The sequence below is a fragment of the Myxocyprinus asiaticus genome, chromosome 25 (assembly GCF_019703515.2).
Source record: "Myxocyprinus asiaticus isolate MX2 ecotype Aquarium Trade chromosome 25, UBuf_Myxa_2, whole genome shotgun sequence".
Lineage (NCBI taxonomy): Eukaryota > Metazoa > Chordata > Actinopteri > Cypriniformes > Catostomidae > Myxocyprinus > Myxocyprinus asiaticus.
The window spans coordinates 32516921-32538082 of record NC_059368.1 but is presented as its reverse complement, the minus strand read 5'-3'; the positions used below and the strand labels follow the sequence as shown (position 1 = coordinate 32538082).

Sequence of the window (21162 nt, the reverse complement as noted above, 5' to 3'; positions counted from 1 at the left end):
ACTTTAACTTAAACTTAACCATTAGTGTCCTTAAAGCAAATAAGAGGTGAATAAAATAGACATCTTTACCTTAAACAACACCTTACCGATAGGGTTCCAAAATCAAATGAGAGGTAAACAAAACCTAACCGATAGTGTTCTAAAAGCAAATGCGACATGAAAAGCATTTCGTGTCGCTTCTATGAAACTTTCGTCTCACGTGACAGCTTGCATGTTTGGCTGGATCCTCTGTCTTCTGAGTCCAAATTCCAACACTCTATCAGGTGAGCTAATGTGGAAACTAATCATATTGTAATCAGTGTGTAAATGTGGGTGGGCCTGTTATACAAGCATTAAAATGCGTCGCTTTTCAAATGATGCATTATAATAAAAGTGTTTCGATTCCATAACATAGCACTGTGTAACTAAAAGTGTCAAAAATAATTGTTTATAAAGTCATAATCAGCCGTTGTAGTTGTGATTTGTGTAAAAGTGAATAAAACGCTTGATGTAGAGCCTTTAGTGTTAATTTCACCAGGAAACTGCAATGAAATGTAGAACTAAATTTTGTTATAGCAAAGTTCATTCTATGAGACTAGGTTGCCAAAAACATACCAACACAATGGTACTTTTTTTTTAGTTTATTTTTTATAAATGTCGAAGGAAGTGCATGCAGCTAAATTTATAATATCTATAAACCAAAGATGCTAGGTTTTGAAGTTATGCATTTGTTTACACTGGGCTGAAATGTTACATCAGATATTAGACACCACTGTAAAGGCAGCTGGATGAGCTCTAGTGTGCCTTTTCCCATTTGCACATCTCTTGGGTCATTTGTCAGAACTCTAATATAGCCTATTGCTTAAATTCCTTTTTCTGATAGTGTGTCCTCAAGTGCTTAAACAAATGAGTTTTAAACTTTCCATTAGACTGTTAGTTTCTGTTAACTGTTAGAAGGTAAACAGTATGCTTTTTAATTCATGAGTGAAAAGGAAGTTCAATGGCAGCCCCAAAAGTGCCCTGTTAGAGTAGTTTGTTGTCATAGCAACAGTAAAATTAGCTGGCCGTTTTCTGTCAGATGTAATGTTTTGTGGCAGTGCCACCATGGATACAATACAAGCAAAACAGCGCAATGTGTGTGTGTATGTGTTGTTGTGTAGAGAAAACCTCCACTTCCATGGCCCTTCACAGGACACCTTAGCTGATGATTGGACTGCCAGTCCACTGTGCTGGCCACTGATTTGTTTACTAGCTTTCTTTTTTAGCCTAAAATGTTTGCAGGCCATTAGAATATATTATAGCCTGTTTTCTACACCAAAAAAAAAAAAAAAAAGATCTGTCAGAACATGTACAGTTTATTCCCACAAAGACTGTGAACAAAGTGAGGTGGGTTGCCTTGCCTTACAAAAAATTACCATGGTATTACCATGTTTTTTGGACATGGTACCATAAGAGCATAACAGTGATCATCCACTTTTTTATCATCATTGTTTCCATGCAGATTTTAAAAACATCTTCCATAAAGAGTTGTATGCCATGAACCAAACCAACCAGGGCTGCATTTCCCAAAAGCATCATAAGCCTAAGTAGATCGTAGAAGCCATTGGTGCCAATGGTCTCTGCGATCAACTTAAGCTTGCGATGCTTTTGGGAAACGTAGCCCAGCTCTGCAATGAATCACAACATTATACATAAACTTTGATTTGAAACAAAGTACATGGTAATCGTAAAAAAAAGACAAAAGGACTTTATAAAAAGTATTTTATGAGACAGTTAACTCATCCCATTAAGCATAGCGTATTGACTTAGACAATGATAAAAAAAAAACTAAATTAATTAAGTTTATCACAAAATATTCAAACATATACAAATGAGTAAGTATTTTGAGTGTTGGTTGACTGACTTAATTATGTCATTCGCAGTGCTTAACGGGAGTGGGCGGTCTCTACTGAGCTTTTTACATTTCAATTGTAACAGCAAATTCTTTGATTGGTGGAGTTCTCTTCAGGATTATGGGTAGTGCAGTTCTTCATGGGAATTCAGCTGATATACACAATTTTTGTTTCAAATGTTGAAATCAAACTTGTGGCTTCTTCAGAAGCAAATATCATTGCTTAACAACCTCAGAAGACATGGTAGGTCTGTCTAGAAAGGTTTATGATGATTATGACGAATGAAGAAAATGAATGGAACTTTTACTTCAGAACCCTACTGTTGCACTCCCACAGTATTCTTTGTTGTACTTTGGAAAACCATGTACACACATTATGGTATGTGAATGTGATAAAGTACCATATCAAAGAACAATGGTGTTACCACCTGATATCATCACTATACCATGTAACACTACAGTATTTTTGTAAATGTTATTTTCACGTACAGGTATTATTGGACACATTCAAACATCAGGATCATATTTCATATAACAAAGAAATATAACAATTTCCTCTAGTACATTATAATTCATGATTTCCTGAGCCTAATGGAGGAGAGAGAACTGTAATATTTCAGTAAAAACATGTCAATAAGACTACAGAATAAGATAAAGAATAGACCTACTCATGATATTCAATCTAATTTCTTTGCACACTGTGTTCCCTTTTATGTGTTGTTGATTCTCTCTAAGAAAACTGAGTTTGTTTATCCTCAGTGAGATGTGGATGTGATGTCGTCCACATTTGTATAATCTGCCTTATACGTAAATGCAGCCATGCCTTGACTGACCCCAGGGAATCACTGCTCCAGATTGCGAGGCTAGATAATATTCTCGCTCCGTTGCTGTGGATACAGATGCTGTATTAATCATGCAGCGCTAGCTGTGTCAGCTGTCAATCAGTGCAAGTGAAGAGAGGTACAGCTTTGACATGCAAGCACAAGTGTCAAAAGCAGCCCTAAGGCATGACTGTGCATTTTCCAAGGAGTACTCAGCTGCATATGCTGTTATTGAGTGATTGAATCGCCTTGTCAAGGGGCTGGTGCCCCTGGCATATCAGTTGACATGCACATGGATAATTATAATTGTGTGGGGGTACAGGTTGGCATGTTTATGAGAGAGCTGAAACTGATGTGTAATGCTGTAGGGGGAGATTACTGATTTACCTACTGTGACTTGGGCAGTGTGTGATAAGTTCTTATTTAGATAAGCATCTTCTGATAGGGGCAGGCTTACTTTCACTAAAATCCAACCTTCTGCTAACCTTACCTCACAACAAACAAACATACACAAAGCACAGACACAAACATGTACACACTTCGACAAAGATGCACACACATGCTTCTGCTACAACAAAGCAGAGAAGTTTCACCAGATGTTTTGGAGTAAAATAATATTCAATCATTATGTTATTATATAATATTTGTCACTTATTATTTAAATTGTCACAATAATTTGTCGGTTCTACTTGATTTTTGAGTTTTCACTCTTTAGAACTTGATTTTTCTCATCAGTACGATGTGGCCAGATATAGTCCAATAATATCAAAGCAATAGTTCACCTAAAAATGGAAATTCATAAAAACTTGTGAACGTGTTGTTTAGCGCTAAAAACTCATGAGCACGCAACAAGATTTTTACTACAAAATGGCTTAAATTGCAGGTTGTTTCTCACCAAAACCTACCTTGGAATATGATGCACGAGTCGCATGAACTATTTATATCCTTTTTGGATAATTTTTAAAGTAGGGGTGTGTAAAACTGATTGATTTTTGGATGCATCGCAATCTTGAGTTCGATTGAGAACGAGCTCGATATATATGCAATCTATCATATTTATTGATTGAATACATTGATGTTCATGTGACAATGATGAAAAAAGAATAAAATTATAATTAGTAAAGTAAAAATTTTCGTAATGTACCTAGTTAGAAGGTCTTCTGTATAATTAACAGAATTAGCCGGAAGAGAATTTCGTTCATATGTAAGCTAAAGGGACATTATAACTGAAATGTACCCAAATAAATTGATAACGAATTGAATAGAATGGAATCGAAATTGGAATCGAATCCGAAAGCTTGTGAAATGTAATCGAATCGAATCAGGAAATCTGTATCAATACCCAGCCCTACTTTAAAGTGAGGTGCAATTTTCTGCCATTGCAATGAAAATGCAGGAAAAAACATTCTTTTGTGTTGTGCAGAAGAAAAAAGTAATATGGGTAAACTATTCCTTAAAGGGATAGTTCACCCAAAAATGAAAATTCTCTCATCATTTACTCACCCTGATGACTTTCTATCTTCTGCAGAACACAAATTAAGATTTTTAAAAGAATTTATCAGCTCTGTAGGTCCATACAATGCAAGTGAATGGGTGCCATAATTTTGAAGCTCCAAAATCCACATAAAGGGAGCATAAAAGTAATCCATATGACTCCAGTTGTTAAATCCATGTGTTCAGACACCGTATGATAGGTGTGGGTGAGAAACTACGGATACATTTTTAAGTCATATTTTATCATAAATTCTCATAAATATGCATGAAGAATATGAATCACCAAAAACAAAATGAGAATGTGAAAATGAAAGGGAAGTGGAGATCGACTGAAAAGGGAGGAGAATTTATAGTAAAAAAAGGACTTAAAAATGTATGTTTCTCACCCATACCTTTCATATCACTGAAGACATGGATTTAACCACCAGAGTCCTCTGGAGCAGTGGTTCTCAACCTTTTTGACTCCAAAGCCCCCAACTATCCAAGACAATATTTGAAGGCGACCTCGCCCGAAACTAGACGTGTCTGATTAAAATAATTAATCATGGATCATTTTTTAATCTAGAAGTTTCAGAAAGAGTCTGTTTATAATTTGTAGGCATACATCTTAAAGTATTTTTTAGCATTTTAATTAAGTTGAATTATTTTAATATTTATTATTTTAAATCAATTTTAAGTCAACTTGAGGCCCCCTTGGAAGTGTGCTGAGGCCCCCTAGTGGGTCCCGGCCCCCTGGTTGAGAACCGCTGGTCTGGAGTACTTTTATGCTGCCCATATGTGGACTCTGGAGCTTAAACATTTTGGCACCCATTCACTTGATTTGTATGGACTTACAGAGCTGTGAAATTCTTTTAAAAATCTTCACTTGTGTTCAGCAGATGAAAGAAAATCATACACATCTGGGATGTCATGAGGGTGAGTAATTGATAAGAGAAATTTCATTTTTGGGTGAACTATTCCTTTAAACTGATAGCCGAACCAGATTCAGCTTATATAACAGTTATCCAATTAATGTAATACTTGTAATACTTTCTTTCTCCAGAAAAAACATGAAGTACTTATCTTCTCTGTGCAGGCGCTGAGGGCTGCATGGGTCCAGTGGTCATGCCCCCAGGGAAGAAGGCAGAGGGCCCCAGCAGTGGGAGTGTTGCTCGGGGTCTGAGTCAGCTCTACCAGGACACCGAAGCAGCTGACCTCTCATTCGCCCTGTCTGCCTCTCTCAGCCGGGCGGAAGATGAGGAACTGACCAGCCTCAGCTGGCTGCACGAGAGCACCGATCTTCTGACCACCCTAGGCCATTCTGGCCTGCGCAGCGTCAGTCCACTGCAGGATGCTAACGGTGGCCACGAGCACTCTTCCTCCTCACCTTCATCCTCTCCTGAGCCCAGCGAGCCACCCTATCACCTGTCCATGGGTCCCAGCCGTAAACCCCCCTACTCCTTCAGCTGCCTCATCTTCATGGCGATAGAGGATGCTCCCTCTAAGCGACTTCCTGTGAAAGAGATCTATGGCTGGATACTGGAGCACTTCCCTTACTTCGCTAGCGCCCCTACTGGCTGGAAGAATTCAGTGCGTCATAATCTGTCACTCAACAAGTGCTTCAAGAAGGTGGATAAGGATCGCAGTCAGGTGAGGTCTTGTGTTTCACTGAGCTTTACTGTGGTTTAAGATGTAAAACAGTTGGTTGTTTTTATTGGAACACACACTTTCATCTTCCTAAGTGATTTCCTGTTGATTAAATACTTCTCATTGAGGCAAGCTCATGTTCTTGAGAAAACGCTCTGTCTGCTTTTCTTTTCTGCACAGTATGCAATGTATACTGCTTTTTTTTTTTTATAGTATGTGAAACACTGCTACACCAAAGTCTACAGATGCAAGTACATCTCCTATCGACTTAAATGGGGAAAGACTGAAATCTACAAAATTGTAGGTCAATGATTATGTTGTAAATTGTACTTGTTTAGCTCAGATCATGCTAAACAAATTCTGTTTTTTATGCTAGTCCAGCTAATGTGCATGCACATTCTCAAGTTAACTGACCGACGATACCTCTGTCAAAAAAGGGTATTGGCTCTTTTAAATTTAAGGTGGGACTTCCATTCCTGAAGCCACATATTCAGTGTTATGATTTCTCCAGTTCATAAGTATACCAGTCACCCATTTTATCCTATCCTGTCTCTGGCTATGCTAAACATTTCAAACAGTAGTATGTAATTCAATAATTCAGCGAGTGACATCCAGTTATCTTCTTGGAAATAAATATGGTTATTTTGCATTTATTAATTCTGTTTTGTGTGAAAATGTCTGTTCTGCAGTATGATCAAATAATGACTCAAGAAAGAGACGTTAAAATTTGCAACTGATATTGTACCATTGGAATGGAAGGTGAACTAAGGCGCATTGTATTTTGAAATTCAGTATTCCATGCAGTATGTTCTGTTGAATACTACACTTTTTGGCAAATGTAATACTGTGGATTCTATGCATATGTAAAATTGGCATATTGTGCACAGTACACATACTATAAGCTCAAGAAATAATAACAGTAGTATGGTAATATACCGTTCCGAACGCAACCCAGGAGTTTTGAATATGTCTTTACTTGCTGAGCTACCCAGGCTCCCACTCTTCAGGGGATATGTAAACAAACCCATGATTATAACCAAACATAGTTTGACTTAAATCAAAGTTTTATTATAATCAAAATATGATTATGCTTTCTGTTTAGATTGACAAATATTGAGATCTTATATAAAGTAGATAAAAAGATTAAGAAAAAGCAGGCTGAGTGTGTTTGTATGGGTATGCATTTGTGTGTGTAAGAGAGTGTGTTTGTACCTGTTTGAGCTGTCATGATGTCATTTAGTTCTTAACAATGACCAAAATAGTTTTTCTTGTGTATATATTCCTATAGCAACCGAGCTGTAGTTGACATAAGTATGCAGTTTCTGTAGCAACAGCAAAACTGATTGCGTTGCTATGTGTGTGTGTATGTGTGTGTTTGGGGGGGGGGGGGGGGGGGGGGATTTTAGAGAAGTGGTATGAAGTGTGGTGATCTGTTTAGATGGATAAAGTTTAGGTTACTTGGCCAGCAATATCAAATTATCACAATATCACATCAAAAGTAATTATCTGGCAGGATACCAATGTGTGTTGAAGGTATGAACTAGCATTGTACAAAAATTATCTACAGCATTTATCTTAGTTAATGTTAATGAATAAATATACAAATGCATTATTGCATGATTGAATGTGTTGTTCCAAACCCATATGACTTTTTTTTTTGTAGAACATAGGGCAGAATTGTCTAATTGAAAATGTGTCTCCCTGAATGGCCTGTTTTTGTTCACAAACACACTCAAACCATTAAAAGCCTCTCTTGACATGATTTTAAAAAAATTATTTAATCTCACTGAAATATAGAAGGGTGTATGGAGGGAAAGAGCAGACTATCAGGTCAACAGCAGACTGAGTATAATGATTCACAGTCTGGGGCTTCAATGTCGTGTGTTACTCAATAGCAGATGCTCATAAATAAAAACTTAAAATCTTGAGACTGTGGTAGATCAATCTAAGCTTTTTTCCAGGCCTCAGACTTCAGAGGTCCAGCTAAGCCCCACAGGTTAAAGATAATGCAATTTTCACTGTGTGTGTGTCTGTGTTTTTTAAGGGACCATATTTCACACTTTTTTCCCAACTAAAGTCTACTTTTTATTTTCGTCAAGGTTTCTTGCTCCAAAAACATCCTTTATTTAATTTAGTTTATCTTTTTTTTTATCCCTATGCCTATAAGTCATGACACTTATAATTGAACAGGCTGTTTTGGCTACTGTAGCTTTAAGCCCTCTATATGTAAATGCCCAGTTTTTTACAATGTAGATGGGGTGTAAAACTTACACTGATCAGCCACATTAAAACCACTGACAGGTGAAGTGAATAACATTGATTATCTCGTTACATGGCACCTGTCAAGGTGTGGGATATTATTAGGCAGCAAGTGAACAGTCAGTTCTTAAATTTCATGTGTTGGAAGAAGGAAAAATGGGCAAGCGTCATGACAAGGGCCAAATTGAGATGGCTAGATGACTGGGTTAGAGCATCTCCAAAACGGCTGGTCTTGTGGGGTGTTCCCGGTATGCAGTGGTTAGTACTTACCAAAAGTGGTCCAAGGAAGGACAACCGGTGAACCAGTGACATGGTCATGGGCGCCCAAGTCTCACTGATACGCGTGGAGAGCGAAGGCTAGCCCGTCTGGTCCGATCCCACAGAAGAGCTACTGTAGCACAAATTTCTGAAAACTTAATGCTGGCCATGATAGAAAGGTGTCAGGACACACAGTGCATCGCAGCTTGCTGCGTATGGGGCTGCGTAGCTGCAGACCGGTCAGAGTGCCCATGCTGACCCCGTCCACCGCCAAAAGCGCCTACAATGGGCACATGAGCGTCAGAACTGGATTATGGAACAATGGAAGAAGGTGGCCTGGTCAGATGAATAACATTTTCTTTTAGATCATCTGGACGGCCGGGTGCGTGTATGCCGTTAACCTGGGAAGAGATGGCTTTGATACTTTGACACTGTGGTAAGGAGGAGGGCGGGGCCGGGCCGTGATGATGCACGCCTGGCCCCTAATCAGGCTAATCAAGCCCACGAGAGGGATAAAGGCGGCCGGAGGCGGCCGGAGGGAGCATTTCGGGAGAGAGAGAGCTACAGGCAGCTGCCCTGTATGTGTGTGTGTGTTATTTTGCTTTAAGTTAATCATTAAATGATTATTTATGTTGTTAAGCCAGTTCTCACCTCTTCCTTTCCTTTTTACCCTGTTACATTGGTGCCAAAGGCCAGAAAGGAGGAGGGATGCACCGTAGTAGAGTCCTCACCACTACCATCCACCCCAAAGGAGCAGCCACGTCCATCTGCCGGGGGACTGAGGAGCCCGGCCGCCTGAAAGCAGAGGAACAACCGCCAATCATGAGGGGAGGAGGGGCTCCCTACTGACCACCTGCAGTGGTCAGGCCGCTGCCAGGGGCAGAGGAGACCCCTACCGGCCGCTAAAACATGGCGGGGTCAAAGATAAGACCACCATCCACGAGCGGGAAGGGGCTCACTGCCGACCTCCTGGAGCGGGAGAAACGCTACCAGGGGCGGAGGAGACTCCTACCATCCACCAAACCGCAGCGGGGCATTCCGTCCACAAGGGGCCGGAGGACTGCCTCCGATCCACCCGGGGAGGGGTGGCTGTCATCCACTAGAGGGTGGAGGAGTGACTGAGGACCAGGCTACGGTGTATCAGAGAAACGGCGAGTCATTTTTTTTCCCCTCTCTCTCCCGCAGTCACTCCATGTTGGCCTTTCCCTCTCTTTTTTTTTCCTCCCCTTGTCTCCCTCCCAGGTCCGAGAAGGTGGGGAGGACCTGACGGCAGGCAGGGACCTGATGGCAGAGCTCCCTGGGGGCTCCCCGGCCTGAAGCAAAGGAGGGATGAGTGTGGCAAGGAGGAGGGTGGGGCCGGGCCGTGATGACGCACGGCCAGCCCCTAATCAGGCTAATCAAGCTCACGAGAGGGATAAAGGCGGCTAGAGGCAGCAGTTCGGGAGAGAGAGAGCTACAGGCAGCTGCCCTGTATGTGTGTGTGTGTGTGTTATTTTGTTTTAAGTTAATCATTAAATGATTATTTATGTTGTCAAGCCGATTCTCGCCTCTTCCATTCCTTTTTACCCTGTTACAGACACGTACCACCTACCTAAAGATTGTTGCAGACCACGTACACCCCTTCATGGCAACGGTATTCCCTGATGGCAGTTGCCTCTTTCATCAGGATAATGCTCCCTGCCACACTGCAAAAATTGTTCAGGAATGGTTTGAGAAACATGACAAAGAGTTCAAGGTGTTGACTTGGCCTACAAATTCCCCAGATCTCAATCTGATTGAGCATCTATGGGATGTGCTGGACCAACAAGTCCGGTCTATGGAGGCCCCACCTCGCAACTTACAGGACTTAAAGGATCTGCTGCTAACGTCTTGGTGCCAGATACCACAGGACACCTTCAGAGGTCTTGTGGAGTCCATGCCATGACAGGTCAGAGTTGTTTTGGTGGCACGAGAGGGACCTACGCGATATTAGGCAGGTGGTTTTAATGTTGTGGCTGATCGGTGTATATTAAATTACTTTCAATTGGTAGATTAATCTTATTAATACAATTGCTGAGTGATAACGACTATCTGCAGCCTGTGCCAGCCAGACTTCACTTCAGTCTACTACAATGGACTTCACAGAGGATGAATTGATGCCAACTCCAGGACATGGGATACTTCATGTGCCACTGTCTGAACCTTGGACTCAGGATGGACTTCACCAAAATTACCTGCCATAAGCTTCCAGCCGGACTGCGATGCCCCTCACTGACTGTTGCCTGTATTGTCTTGATTAAAGGATGGACTACATTCTCTTAAAATGGAATACATAGACCATAGTCATATGTCATATACAATGAATTAACTGTCAATGAAAGCCTTCATCAGCCAAATAACAAAGGATACTACATCTACGTGCACTTCCACATATAATACATGATGGACTTCAAAGACTTTTCAAAGAATAGTCACTATTCTTACAGTTCATAAAAAAATAATAATAATAATTTTAACACTGGCCCTAACATGTACTTAGTTTATTAATTTAAACCATGAATTGTTCTACACATAAATAAATAATATTGGCATTATATACATGCTATTTAGCCAAAAGAGTTCTGGCCCCCAGTGAGCCTTGATTTTCGCAAGGATATTTTTCTCCATTAACCAACATCTTATGGAGTTTTTTTGTTCCATGCCACGGTCGCATTTGGCTTGCTTTTATTATTTTCTTATTAAGGCACAATATACAATCACATTTTTATCAAATAGCACAATGATGAAGACATTACAGCTTTATATTCTGTTATAGCATAATTTCCTGTACAGCTGCTTTGAAACGACATCTGTTGTGAAAAGCTCTATACAAAAAAATAAAATAACATAAGTTGTCACAAAACATTAAGTCATATCTTTTTTAATAGTTGCAAAGCAAAACATCGGGATATGCAAGTACTGTCATCACTGATTGGTGCATAGCGACAGGACAACTGCTGCATATTCAAAATGCAAACTGTGTGCACTTCATTGAGCAGCAAATTTGTAATAGGAGCAAATGATTGAGTAAACAGACAATTTAACATAAAATGGACTGATTCCTAAACCGCTCCATGCAATTACTATTGGAGAGCATGTGCCTTCTGAATTAAGAATGAATTAGAGTGAAATTGTTTGTTTGTAATCAACTTAAGTATAAGTTAAAAGAATATTCCAGGTTCAAAACCAGATAAATTCACAGCATTTGTGGCATAATGTTGATCCCGACAATTTTGAATGACCCCTCGTTTATAAAAAAAAATATATATATATATATATATATATATATATATATATATATATATATATACACACACTTACTATAGTTCTGGCAAATGAAAAGGGTCTTTGTTTTGATGAACGAGTTGTTAAAAAAGTGAGGCTGGTCTAAGACATAGTTTTGATTGTTGCTTATGCATTTTTTAAAAACCAAATGAAAATGAAGTGTTAGTGCTCTTACCAGGTTATTTTATTCACTGGCCCCTGGTCACCCCACACTTTCTAAAAGTGGACCCAGAGCTATGAAATTTAAGTATACCTGGTCTTTATAGTATAGAAAATGTGAACTGTGTAAGAGCAGAGAAAATCCTGTTTTCCATGAAATGACCCCATAACATTCATGCTAATATGGTGCTTACACATTATAAGGCATATTGCAGGCAACAAGGCATGTATGGAAACCTTCTCTTTTCATGCAGACAACCATATATTTCATGGTTCTCTTAGCTTAAAGACTGTGGCTGTAAAATCTGCTTTTCTCATTTGCTATGGTTGGGAAAGATTAGCACATGAGTTTGCTTTTAAAATGGTATCATTGTCTCAGTGTAGACTGAGAATACTCTTGCCAAAAATTCCAGCCAGACACCATCCCCTCCATATCTCTCTTCTGCTTGTTGCCTTGGAGACTGGTGAAACCACAGGTGCATGTCTGCACTATCCCTTGCTCCTGTAGAGAGTGGTCTTATGGTTCTAACCGCCAGGTGAGCCGGATGCCGTCCTAAAGCAGGTGAATGATGTACGTTGGTTTGTGATGGTGTTTTGCAAGTGTGTTGGTAGCTTATTGAGGGCAGATGGAAGAATGGTGGGGGAAGTTATGAATGAAGTCATGGGGAGTGTGTTTGAATTACCATGCACCCCAGGTGGAAACAGCATGCTGGGCCAATGGCTTCTCCAGCAGTGTGAAAAACACAAACATACACACAGAAATATGGAATAAAGTCGCTTCCCCCTGCGTTTTTGCAATCGCTAATTTGTTGTGGCGTCTAATCAAACCTCTGCTTTAATTGTCACAATTGGTGTGCCAAAAAACACTGTCTATCGTCACTACACTGACTGCTCTCTAACTATGATAATATCAGAGCTCTTTCATCATCTCGTCTCACTTATTTGTGTGCTTAATACAAGAGCTGAGATCAAAGGCGCACGGGTTGAATTTCATGGCTTGTGTGAGCTGTTTTTCAGTAAAGTGAAATTTGGCTCTGGAAGCCTCTGATGGAGGGCAGACATCTTAATTAGGTGGAGAACTGCTTCTTTGATCTAAAAATACACACCAGTGTTGTCTGTTGAGGCAGTTAAAGGTACCTCTGCCTGCAATAGACAACGAGGGTCTCAAACTCTAGAGACATGGGTCTAATCCTCCACCCTGCAGTTCAGCTTCCTATCAGCTTTGCAAAAGTTGTATGAAGCATAAGGAGATGAATATTATAATAGATATTTACTGTAATGTTGGACTGTAGCTCTTGAAGACAACAAATGCAACTTGACCAAACCTGATGCTCCAAATACACTAACACTATACAATATATTACAAAATATAGACATTTTAGTTTGAAAGGTTATTGTTAGCCTCAGGCCTTGGTGCTAATCTAAATCTAGGTCTAGGGCTGGACTGCAAGAGGTCCCGGGTACCTATCTCGGACGAGCCCTCAATTTATGCTAGATCCCCAGCTACCTTAGAGGGTTAGTTCACCCAAAAATGAAAATTCTCTCATCATTTACTCACCCTCATGATATCCCAGGTATGTATGACTTTCTTTCTTCACAAGACTACATTTGAAGAAAAATAGAAAAATATCTTAGCTCAGTAGGTCCTTAAAATAAAAGTGGAGGGTGATCCGATCGCTTTTGGTGTGGGAAAGATAAATATTTAAGTACTTTTTTAACACTAAATCATCACTTCCGGCCAGCAACAGTATACGTGTGACGTAATCATGTTGGCACGTGAGACACGTGAGAACTGATGCACGTGTGACACACATGGAAAAGCAACGCTGTTTTTAAGTGACTAGGAGGAACGTTGTACAGAAGCTTCATTGGATTTGGTGTAGATCTATATTTGTCTCTTTCTTTACTCACAATGGTACGTTTCTGTGCTGATCTTGGCTGTCTCAACCAAGAGAACGCGAGATTACATCCGAAACATGGCAACACGAATACATCACAGGAGAGACTGAGTGATCTCCACTCTCTCGTGAAGCTTACCAAAAGCATTGGATTATAGTTAAAAAGTACTTAAATATTGATCTTTTTATCCGGTGCAGTCGTATCGATGATGTTTATGCTGTGACTGTCTGTGATTTTTGGAGCTTCAAAAGTCTGATCACCATCCACTTTTATTTTAAGAATCTACATTTTAAGGACCTACTGAGCTAAGATATTTTTCTGTTTTTCTTTAAATGTGTTCTGGTAAAGAAAGAAAATCATACACACCTGGGATATCATAAGGGTGAGTAAATGATGAGAGAATTTTCATTTTTGTGTGAACTATCCCTTTAAGGCTCTGATACAGTAATGCCGAAGTTCTTCGTTTAGAGCTATAAAGGAGATTAAAACAGCTGAGCAACATTATACTTTTTGTATACTGTATAAGAAGTTTACATACTGACACTGTCCTGCTTAGAGACTACATGTAAAATCAATGTGACATTAAGACGTGTTACATTAGACTACATGCCTCATTATTAATAGAATCCACATGATCAATACAAGAAGCTGTTTTAATCACTCATTGATGATTTAAAGTAATATACTGAATATGCAGTAGGTGGAATTTGTCATGTTAACATTCTGCATCCATGGTGCTAATACTTTAGCATGGTGCTAAATACTTATGTAGACTTAATTAAAAAAAATCACATGGTATGTTTTTGGAAAATGGATGATGAAATCAACCTGAAATATATGTTGGTGTCAAAGTAGGTGGAGCACCTTGTCACACCCACCAATCATTTCATAATTTTGGACCTATGGGAGTAAGGTGTTGAACAGCCGGTACAAAGTTTCCTGAAAGTTCATGCTGGCAAGCTATTTTAAACGACTGCAACAAACCCAAAAACAGATTTTTTTTATTTATTTTTTTGCCAGGTTTGGTTTTTGAAAGATATCACACACGTTCTTACTTCGATTTAGCTAGAATAACATTGGTGCCTTTAGAGTATCTTATAATATTGTTTCTTCTTACCTTAATATCTTAATCAATTTACTGAAAAATTGACGACTCAACTTGACAATAACCATGCTTTCTTTGTATTTCCAGAGCATAGGAAAGGGTTCTCTCTGGTCAATTGATCCCAACTACAGACACAATCTGATTCAGGCACTAAAGAAGACTCCATATCATCCGTATTCCCCTCGGCTTCCAAAACCTTCTACCTCCCCATCTGCTTCACTTCAGCAATACCACAGGTAACACATTCATTTTTCACTCAGTGGCCATCCATTTTTTTCTTTCCCCTTTTTCTTGTCTGTTCTTTTCCAGTTATTGCTTTTTTGTCTTCATCAGTTTTTCTTCCTTCTGTTTTGCTCACACTTGTCATTTTGTGTGGCTCTTGAAAATCCTAGTGCAGACTTTTCCATCTCTGAAGAGCATGGGTACAAGAAACTGGATTAGCTTTAAATAGCAATATGTGACTGAGAGGACATTAACTCTACCAACCTGGCCTCATAGAATCACGTTACTATACCTACATTTTTGCTAAATTATTTTTACGTGTCGCGTATGTATCGCTGTAGTTTCCTGGTGAAATTAACACAAGAGGCGTTTAAACGCCTGTTATTCCCTTTCCACACAAGTCATGTGTAAAATGACAGATAATGTAAGGGATAATGTACAGTCAGCCAGTTGTTATCGCAAAATAAACCTTCCAGCAGGGTGATCAGAACCCCGATACGAAGCGGAGGGGACTTGTCCCTTACAAAAATCGAGAGTTCATGGCAAACTTGCCGCAAATTTGCCACTGATTATTTTTACATGCAAATGAGTTTTGCAGCAAACTTGCGGCCAATTGTCCATTGTTCCCAAAGGTTTGCTGCAAGTTCACCACTAGTGGTGAAGAGCTGCAAACTTCTGGCAAACGTGGCGAATCATAAGCTCATTTGCATTTGAAAATAATTTGCAGCAAGTTTGCGGCTAGTTTAGATTTTTTGTAAGGGGTATCACCCTGAAGGTTTTTTCCCACCAATAACACCCGGCTGACTGTAAATTATCCCGCTTATTACACGACTACTGACCAAATAAATAAATATTTGGACACTTTATATTGATTTGTGTGAAATTATGTGAGAAGAAGGAAATTGCTGAACAGCTCAAATCCAGTTCTGTTCTGTTGGTGTTTATTTTTTATAATTAATGAACATCTGACTGATCATTATGCATCTTATTACAAGACTACTTGCCAAATAAATAAATAAATGGTCATGAAACATTGATTTGAGTTTAAATGATTTTATTAGCTGACTTGTAGAGATCGCACAGTGATGCAAGCAGGAAAGAAGGCTCACAATACCCGGATAAGCGGTTTAACTCACTCTGATATGAAGGACCAGGATACGAGTCTCGAAGAGCATGTAATTCTATGACATGAATGTGTCATAGAAGCACCACAAAATGACGTGGTTGCTTCAGCAATTGCATTTTTTATCATTTCATATTTACTTTTCTGACACTGTCAGTTAGGTTTAGGTTTAAGGTTTAGGTTAGAGAGGTTGGTTTTTGTTGATTTAAACCTTATTAGAGCATTAACCATAAATAATCCTTCTATTTGGGATAAAAATTTAACTCGAATTTAGCGCCACTCAGTGGATTTCACCTCAGAACTGCCGCAATACGTGTATGCAGCCATGTTATCATTTTGCAGAAATGTAGCCACAGTCACATAATTTTCATGAGATCAGACTGAAATCTACCATGGTGTAAATACTATAGACAGCAGCCCTGCTGAAAAGAAATGCAGGTCTTAGCTGGTTTAAGCTGATCTAGCTTGACCCGCTGGGAGACCAAGTGCCCAAACCCCTCTTAAACCAGTTCACCAACCAGCCTGTGAGACCAACTAAGACCGGCAAACCAAGCTGGTATAAGGTAAATAAGTCAACAGAGCTGTAATCAACATACAGCCATGTTGAGAAATCCATTTGCCTCAGGGTTATGTGTTTGCTTTGATTCTTGAATTAAAAAACAACAACAACAACAACAAAAAAAAAAAACTTGCGTTTACCTCCAAGATAAAGAGGGAGAGTGAGTGGGAGAGAGAGAGACTAAGAAAGATGATATACATGCCTTTCTTTGATGTCCTCTCCATTACCTTCCTCTGTAGAGCACATGATCAATTGTATGAGGGTATTGGGTCAGTTCCTCACTCATTCCTGAACACTCCTTCAGCAGATGGTCCCGTTTCACTGGGGAATCAGAAAGATAAGAAAAAAAAACAGCATATGCTTGCCCTTCCTGCACCTTTTTTCCTGCTCTGCTGTTGCTGTGACGACCAGAGCACCTCCATGGCAACATGCAAGAGAAAGGTGGAATAGTAGCACAAAGCTATTTGTCTGGCAAAAGCAAAAAAAAAAAAAAAAAAAAACAGAGATAGGACAGACAGTTAGTGCAAACAAATACATTATAAGCTTAGCAACGCTAAACTCCATAGCAACAGTACTTTTTCCTTGATTTTTCTCCACTTCCTCTTATGGGATGAGGGAACTGTTCTTGGTTGCTTGTGGTCTATAGTTCTCTTTTGAGAACTGAAAATCGGTTACAGCATAAACAGTGGTGCACTTAATTATTCAGTGACTTGTTTTACAAACACAAAACTTATTCATTCAGAATTGGTGGCTGTTTTTCATGGATGAAGAAAGGACATAAGCTGAAAAAGTGACGTAAACATTTTTCCAGTTGTCATAGTAGCACGTTGACAAAGTCAGCTATCTAGCCTGTCAACAACGAGGCGCACATGCATTTCTTACATTCTTTACGTGTTGATTTTGGTGTAAATCAGATGTACGTTATCCATTGTGTTTATGGTGATGTCCGAAGGCAGAAGAGGAAACTATTTGCTCCTGGATTGTTCTTACTATACGAGCTCTGGTTGGCTTCACTTTCATCCTTATAAACTCTGCGTAAAGCATAATAATAACATTAAGACTGAGGAGAGATGTCGTAAATAAATAGACATTTAAGAAAATACAGTATATGGTTTGTCTAGATTTTCCTAGCTTATCTGGTATTTAATAGGTTTGTTGTCTGAATACTTGAAACAGTTCTGTATCTGTGCCTGTTATTTGCTTCAGGCTGCATATTTAATCAAAATCATGCTTTCTTCCTCATTCTATTAATCGAATCCACATAAGATCAGTAAAACAAGTTGTTATACCACTTGATGATAATCGGAAGTGTGATATATGCAGTAGATGTGTAATTTGTAATGTTTACATACTGCATTCATTGTGCTAATGCTAGCGTGCAAACTTTGGCCATATTATGCATCTGTTACCCTGTTTTATTGTATTTTATGATGAAATTTGTGAAAAATAGTCCATGTAAGTTCATGAAATTCTTTTTAATAGTTATTGTTTTTGTTTTGTTTTTTTTTGTTTTTTTATGAAGAAAGACATTTGATACTGCAAAGGGGAAGGGAGATAGAGAGAACAATCATGATAGCCACACTGTAAGATCATTTCAAACAAAATTTCCAGAAAAAAAATTACTTAAATGGTAAGCTCTGAATAAACATTATTTTTGAGCCCCACATCTTTCAGCCCTCCAAAACTCTCACAGTGGATGGTAAAGTCTGCGAAGGGAATATGGAACAGGGATGATCACTCATGAATGAAACGCACACATGTGTTGTTGTTGTTGTTGTTGCTTCTTCTCTGCTTTTAGTTGTGTTGGACTTCTGGGTTAAATCCACATCGCACGGCACCTCTATTCTTCGGAGCATGCGCATAATGCCGAGGCCAGTTGCGGTCTGACTGCTATGCTGGATGGAACTGATCACGCACTATCTAGGTCTGGTCTAGGTATGATTTCAGTCGGACTAACTTGTTTACATAACATAAAGACGAATTATTGCTTTAATCCGACTGAAATCGAACTTTTAAAGTGCATGTAAACGCACTCACTGATAAAGCAGACTAGCAGCCAGTGGGACCGAGGTTGACCTGGTAGACAATCTTGGCTCAGCAGGTGGAAACCTGGTTGAGCTAATTAACCATATTCTAGAACATAGCTTGAACTGGTTGACCATCATAAGCTAGTATGTCCCAATTTTTCCAACAGGGTTTACTGTAATGTATCTTGCCAAATTAAAAGAGGCACTGGAAATTGTAACCATTGACTCACTCACTGAGACTATCTGTAACCATCCTTACATTTGGCAGATTTGTAAGTGCATTTTTAATTATGAACTAGAATGAGTCCGCAAACACAGATCTCCATATGCTCATTACTTAACTATATTGTTTCAGGACTAAAGGAGCGAGTCTACCTAAGGGAAGGGATCATTTAGACTGTTGTTAGGAATAGATGCCATTTGTATCGATTGCTTTTGACTGTCTGTAATGGGTAATCAAGTTGAATAATGGGACGTGTGTACTGGTCCAATCAGATTCCAGCACTTTAGTCTGCAGTTTGCATTCCGCACCATCAAATTCTCATTTTTCACATTCCCTCCTTATAGTTTCCTCTTCTCTGCTTCATCTCTCAATATTGACAGGGATTGCATAAGTTCATGATGCATTTCTAAGCATTTGAAATGTGGTTTTATCATTCTGTTTTTACCCAATATCTTTCATTTTGGTCTTTCAATTAAATGGGTGCCTTTTCTAGTTTTATAAGGTGATTAATAAAGTGATCTTCTTATAAGTATTTCAACTAGGAATGCACGATACAACATTTGTGTTCCGATACGATATCTTATTATTTAGATCAACATCTGCCTCTACCGATATTCCTACTTTCTATGCTACCTTGTTTAAATCACTGATGATTAATTACACAACTCACATTAACATACTAAACTCACATTAACTAAATCATGAAGCTCAGTTCTTTTCATCGGCTGTTTTTAAACAGTCGGCTGATGTCCAGTAGTGCAGATAATTGCTTTTATTGGCTGAAACCGATGTTTGGCCGATATATCAGTGCATGTCTAATTTCTACAAATATGCACTTTCCAGGTCTTTGTTACAGTGTTAACATTCTTAGATTGCCCCCTACTGACAAGCATGACAAAATATAAGATTAAAGGGCTAGTTCACCCAAAAATAAAAATTCTCTCATCATTTACTCACCCTTATGCCATCCCAGATGTGTATGACTTTCTATCTTCAGCAGAACACAAATTAAGATGTTTAGAAGAATTTCTCAGCTCTTTTGGTCCATACAATGCAAGTGAATGTGGCCAAAATTTCGAAGCTCCAAAAATCACAGAAGTCAACATAAAAGTAATCCATAAGTCTCCAGTGGTTAAATCAATGTCTCCAGAAGCTACTGTATTTGATATGTGTGGGTGAGAAACAGATCAATGTTTAAGTCCAATTTTACCATAAATTCTCCTCCCTGCTCAGTCAGTCTCCACTGTAACTTTCACTTTCACATTCTTCTTCTTGTGTTTTTGGTGATTCACATTCTTCATGCATACACCCCCTACTGGGCAGAAAGAAGAATTTCTATCAAAAATTGACTTAAATATTGATCTGTTTCTCACCCGCACCTTTCATATTGCTTCAGAAAATATGGATTTAACCACTGGAGTCATATGGATTACTTTTATACTGCTTTATATGATTTTTGGAGCTTCAAAATTTTGGCACCCATTCACTTGCATTGTATGTATAGAGCTGAAATATTTTTTAAAAAATCTTAATTTGTGTTTTGCAAAAGAAAGAAAGTCATACACATCTGGAATGGCATAAGGGTGAGTAAATGATGAGAGAATTTTCATTTTTGGGTGAACTCTTCTTTTAATCATATAGTTTGTCATGTTTCTCAGTAGGGGGTGATCTAAGAATGTTAACACTGTAAGATCTGAAAAGTGGATATTTGTAGAAATTAGACATGCACCGATATTATGGGATGGCATGAGGGTGAGTAAATAATGAGATAATTTACATTTTTGGATGAACTATTCCTTTAAGTGATTAAAAGAGAAGACTTTTTCTTGCCCTTGAAGAGGAAAGAATTATGGAATAGTTTTTATTATTTTTAAAAGTTGCATGCATATTTGCTAATACGGCAAGGAGAACTGGCCAACACATGCATACTAATGATAAAAGAAAGAAAAAAACATAATACAATCAAGTTACTGATTTTTTTTTTTGTTGATGTGTGTTGAAAAAAGTTCTATATTGACACAACAAAACAAGAGTTAGTATGAGCTGTTTATTGTTCAAGTCATTTTTACACACATGTAGGCTGTTTCTTAATATGACCCATTAAACTTTCTCTCTCTAATGTTCTCTCTCTGTGTCTTTATCCCTCAGTCCTCTACTATGGCCAGGAAGTCCACTCTTCAGAAAAAATGGAGGAATGCTCTTACAAGGTGAAAA

The 21162-nt window shown here is 38.8% G+C and overlaps 1 protein-coding gene across 2 annotated transcripts in view; it reads left to right on the top strand.

The window, feature by feature from the left end:
• Window positions 1–21162, top strand: part of LOC127416098 (forkhead box protein N3-like) — a 44738-nt gene that overhangs the window by 13957 nt on the left and 9619 nt on the right. Inside the window, exons 2-5 of one of the 2 annotated variants that reach the window (XM_051655244.1) lie at window positions 5261–5814; window positions 6025–6111; window positions 14882–15030; window positions 21097–21155. In XM_051655244.1, the coding sequence (XP_051511204.1) occupies window positions 5275–5814; window positions 6025–6111; window positions 14882–15030; window positions 21097–21155 (835 nt within the window). In that variant the 5' untranslated portion in view covers window positions 5261–5274. The remainder of the gene's footprint in view (window positions 1–5260; window positions 5815–6024; window positions 6112–14881; window positions 15031–21096; window positions 21156–21162) is intronic. The other variant, XM_051655245.1, reaches the window with a different exon arrangement.